Source organism: Bicyclus anynana, chromosome 21 (assembly GCF_947172395.1).
Source record: "Bicyclus anynana chromosome 21, ilBicAnyn1.1, whole genome shotgun sequence".
In the NCBI taxonomy this organism is placed as follows: Eukaryota; Metazoa; Arthropoda; class Insecta; order Lepidoptera; family Nymphalidae; genus Bicyclus; species Bicyclus anynana.
In genome coordinates this window covers 3,866,495-3,871,937 of record NC_069103.1, presented here as the reverse complement: position 1 = coordinate 3,871,937, position 5,443 = coordinate 3,866,495, and the positions used below count along the sequence as shown (strand labels likewise).

The 5,443-nt window shown below is 36.0% G+C and overlaps 1 protein-coding gene across 1 annotated transcript; it reads left to right on the top strand.

Annotated features, from left to right (window-relative positions):
* The first annotated feature begins 731 nt into the window (after window positions 1-731).
* LOC112044303 (polyglutamine-binding protein 1) lies at window positions 732-1,774 on the top strand. Its single transcript, XM_052888223.1, has one exon. The coding sequence runs from the start codon at window positions 853-855 to the stop codon at window positions 1,693-1,695; it is 843 nt and encodes a 280-aa protein (XP_052744183.1). The 5' UTR covers window positions 732-852; the 3' UTR covers window positions 1,696-1,774.
* Window positions 1,775-5,443: the final 3,669 nt, after the last annotated feature.

Here is a 5,443-nt window from a genome sequence, read left to right as displayed (position 1 = left end):
TCGATCTATGATAATTACATACCTGGGTAGAAAGTGGTTTTCACAAATTTTAACGTTTTCTAACTGCCTACGAGTATATTTCCGTAATATTGGACAATTGATGAACCATGCCTCCCATCTAGTGTTATCACTATCAGTAAAAGGTACAGCACGTAATTTGATCGCGTTTTACACTTGGGAATAACACATTGCCTCATTTTTAATGTAAAACAAAATTACTTTTATCAATAACCAAGCACGAATCACGCACGAATAATCAAGCACGAAAAATTTATTTAAATAGTCAAGATAATTAATTAACAAGAAAGATTTATCCTTATTATTAGTAATTCCAGCGGCGCTCATGCGAATTTCAATCACAATTTCAATGATTTCAATTATTGAAAAGTCAAAACCAATCTTTCGCAGTAAAATTACAATGGCGGCGCAGGCACGAGGCAACAAATTCAAAACAATCTTACACACGTGGTATAAACACATTTCTCTTTCATTCATAGAAGCTATTATTTTTCTTTGTGTAAATTTGACCAATCACATCAGTTCTTCGATACTTAGAATTGTAACAGTGTGCAAGTTTATTTAAGTGTACAGGTGAAAGAGATAGGCATGGCCACCACCTACTACAGCCCATAACAAGGAGAAGGATGGAGATATCTCTCTCTTTTGTTAGTAAAGGATGGAGGATTCTCATTTTTTATTCTACGGTTGGGAGGGCCTGGTGAAGTGTTTCAAGTGAAGTGAAGCTGAAGTGAATACATATTTTTATTTATTTTACGGCGACAGCATTGAAACTAATAATAATAATTTAAGTTTTTAAATACTTACGTTTGCTGCCTACAGATTTTATAAAAAATGACTTTACCACCTGCTTTGGCTGCTCGCTTAGCCAAGCGAGGCATAATAAAAGCAAACACAACTACTGCAAAGGATCCTCCACCACCAGTACAAACAAATGAAGAAATCATTGCAGAAGATTATGATAACAATCACGAAGACGTGAGCCCTAAGGAACAGTTCTGGGAAGGCATAGAAGGGGTAAATGTCGACCCGATAAAGGGACATAAAGGTTGCCCAAATAAAAGCAACATTTATCACGAATGCTCAAAAATTTGTGTTAAAACATGGAAACAAGGAAAGGTTACGCCTAGCGAGAAGTTATTAGAGAATAAACGGAAAGTTTTAGAACTGTGGCCTTTACCAGCAGGATGGGAGGAGGTGTACGATGAAGGTACAGGCTATTTTTACTTTTGGAATGTTCATAACAATTTAGTTTCGTGGCTGCCTCCTTCACATCCACGCGCTGCGCCCAGTGAGAGCGCCGCGCATTTGCGCGAAGAGCGGGTCTTAAGAGAAGGCGACGAAAGCGATGACAGCAGCGAAGCATCAGACCAAGAAGTGCCCCAACAGACTTACAAAGAGAAACGAGCGCACGAGCGCAGAGAGAGAGAGCGGGAAATGGTGCATCACAGAGATAAAAAGAAACATAGGGTCAAAGATAATGATTTAGACCCAATGGACCCAGCATCTTACTCTGATATTCCGAGAGGTTCTTGGACCTCGGGTCTAGATGCCCATGCTAAGACTGGAGTTGACACCACTGCATCAGGGTCGTTGTACCAGATGAGGCCCTACCCTGCACCGGGAGCCATACTTGCAGCCAATGCAAAGCAGAGTTCTCCTCCACCCTCTCCATAGTACTATTGTTTTAAGATTAAATAATATAGGTAATGTATGTATTCTTATTATATTTAATAAACTATAGATGAAGATAAAATTTGGTTTACGATTTTCATACCTAGATGCAACATTCATAACACGAGCAGAGAAGTAGAGTGTTGATCGATCATCAAGGAATTCCTTAACCCTACATCCAGTAGTCACAAGTCCTGGACTTTGCTTGGTGTTTTTCTCTACCACGCGATGGACCTGGCACCTGCAGGGTGAATCCTTGGAATGCTAAGATATTCATCGCAAAGTCAAATATTAACCCTCTAAGTTCGCCCGCCTGTTTAGCTGCTCCAATACTCTGAACTAAATGGCTCTAAGCTCTATGTCCCCTCTCTGTATTGCTGTAATGTCTGTCTTAAAATAAATAATGATGAGAATATTATAATATTATAATGCATACATATTTTTTTAATAGCAGCGTTTTACCTGAAATAAAACGCATATTAAAATACTTACCTCACTGGAAGCTTTATATTGAGAGTAGCATTTCCGTTTCCGTCGATTTCATACCAGTTTTCGTACTTTTATTGACGTCACGTCTGGCTATGTGGCGCCACCTGGCGGTGTCGGGCTCGGGAAGTTTCGTAAATCGCTGAGCGCGACTTTAGCTCATTGGCTCAATATATCACCAGGCAGGAATTACTTAAAGCTTCCAGTGAGGTAAGTATTTTAATATGCGTTTTATTTCAGGTAAAACGCTGCTATTAAAATATTGACCGTAACTGGAAGCTTTATATTGAGAGCCTGTTTGTTTTCGCCTGGTGACGCCACATTATGGTATTATTTCGCCAATGTGATTATTAAAATAAAACTTTTTATAACAATATTATCTCTAATTCGATTAGGCTTTATTTAGAGAACAAGCTAGTAACGAAGTTTGACTTACTGTGTCTGTGCATAATACAATATTCCATTTTGTTGGAATGTAGCAAAAATACATGTCTACGGTACAATGGTAGCCAGTAATAAGTATCTATTGTCTGTGGATATTATTTATTCAAACTGTCAACTTTTTGACATTCAAGTGTCATAATATGTCATCAGCCATTTACTATATTTTACAAATATTAATAAATAGAACAGTTAGCAGTGCTTAACGTGTTTTCGTTCATCTCGCGACTCCAACTCTCAACACATTCAAAAATAAATCAATGAACTAAAAACATACCATACATTTTTTGGATTGGAGTTCAATACTTTTAATTTTAGGGATTTCCTCATATAATTCATATTCACACTAAATTATTTAGGAAAAACACTGCTGACCGATATAGTCGTTATGAAGATTTCTTACGTGACGTCTTTACTCATTCTGCTATAACCATATGCGAGGCGGTTTTTAAAAAAAAAAAAAAAAAATTTTTACAAAGAAATTAATATTAATTCTTGCTGCATTTAGTCGTAGTGGATAGTTATTTTATTTAATAATGAAATAGACTTATTATTTCCTAAAGAAAAATTATGATAGTGATTATTTTATTTACAAATAATTTCCAGCCAGAGTAAATACTTCTATCGGTTTTTGAGCCAAATTGCGGCCAAAATTAAATAAAATCATCAGATTTTATACTATGTTATCCCTATAAAAAGTAATGTTAGGTCATATACACGCCTTTCAGAGTGTACCTACAAAAATATAACTATTGAAAAAATAACTTATTAAGAAGTTACTGACATTCCAAACTGGTGGCATGGAATTTTTAGGCTTTCTTAACAATTTGGTATGAATTTAAGGATATGCTTTACAAAGTTATTGATCTCTTAAGTAGGTTACTTGAAGATTCAAGAAACTTAAACTGAGTCAGTTCTTAGACATTAGGTCATATAATGTACTAAAACTTTTACTTTTAGACAAACACTACACAAGCCAATTTTTAAGTTTTGACAGGAAATTAAAAATAATTTCAGGTATTCCCATATTTCTTGAAGACTACCTCTAACAGTTTTGTAACTGCTAAGTCCGTTGTCGTGATTATAATAAATTTGTCTTCATTCTATAGAATTTTCGGTACTGCTAGCACTCGGAATCTGAGATCCAAATGACATAAGACTTACTCTTACCAAGGCTATTAAATATATTCCTGTCAACCGATTCTGATGATTCTCTGAGAATCAGTGTAAGTGGTGGCGATACCATAAAGCAAGTGGGAAATTCCCTATACACACTGTACACATCGTATAAAACAACTTGAGCGTCAGTTACATCTCGGGATACGTACAAGTAATCATGGACTACGTGTACCTTATTTAATGAGTCAGATCAGAATAGATCAGTCACCGACATACCCTATTTCATAATCACTTTTTCTATGCTACAGTAATGAAAGCGCCAAGTATGGAAGATGGCGATGTTGTATAACAAGTGATTTGCATGCTTGTTGTTCCTGCCGCATATACTATTGCGTACTGTTGTGAACTTAGTGATAGTCTAATTAAGGTTACTAGACATAAAGATCTTGCAATTTTAACTGTGATATTTAAACTCATTTCTCTTTTCCTCCGTAATATGTAACGGCAGTCATTTTGTCCAATTGAATGTTGCTTAGGAGGTGAGTTAGATTCTAGGGGCATATACGAGTAGTATGACATACATTCCCTTTTTATTGGAATGCAGTACCTATTCCTCTCGTGACCATGAATACCTCAAAGGGTGAATGTTTAGTAACGCTGCCCAAGCGTGGTCAAAGGCATCTGCTACTAACAAAAACACTGGCTGAGGGTGTCAGTGAAGTAGGTAGCTAGCAGTCTAATTATATTAAACAAGGTCATTCATTCATTCACTGGTAACGGGCAAGTTTTCGATATAGTCTACATCTACGCTTCGTACTATTTTCTTAGTAAATGATAAAATTGTTTATTCTACATATCTCTTACAAAACATGCTGCGAATTCGATAGCATTGAGAAAGTATTTGAGAAAGAGACATGCATAGTTCAAATGACAAGGAAGTAATGTCCAACAATTCCCTGTATACAAAACGTAGGAAGCACCTTTGGGATTTTATTACATACACATGCAAGTAGGCTTGTGTCTATTCTTCAAACTGAGTTTTTGATGCTGTACGTATTTAGCAAGTGGAAATGAGGTTAAATATTGGTCCGGCTTCAGTATTAACAACAGAGCATGGTGCTTTGTATTTCATTAAGTAGACAATTGTTGATATTTCTTCCAAAACAGGAATGTGGAACGCTGTTCCATATAGATTAAGAAAAACAAGAGGTTATTCGAGAGAACGGTAGGAGATAACCTCAGATTAACCTCTGTACGTTTCTGGTGCCACCATTTTCTCCCATTGAAAAGGGTGGTGAAAAAGGTGGCTAAAAAGACCGCTTGAAATGAAGTGTATCTCAAAATACTTTAGGTTTTCTCGATGCATTAAACTTTAAAGCATACATAATACCCTTGATGGGCCTCGAGCCCCTGAAAAAGGATTCATTTAGAATCCTTTGTTTTAATAGAAATTGTTATGTTACCGCTTATGCATTTTTCTACATTTGCTAGGTGACGGAGGGTATCATAATATGTTTTACCTTTTCGTTTGTTTCTAAGTTTTATGAAACCTGGAGTATAGTTATAAATTTTGCAAATAATAAACTGTATACATCCAATAATACCTTTAGAAAACTTTGATGTATTCGGAAAAATAAGTTTCCTGCCTTTAACCTCTATACCAAAATGTACATAATGTTTTAATCTGACGCTTTCGTTCATCAGA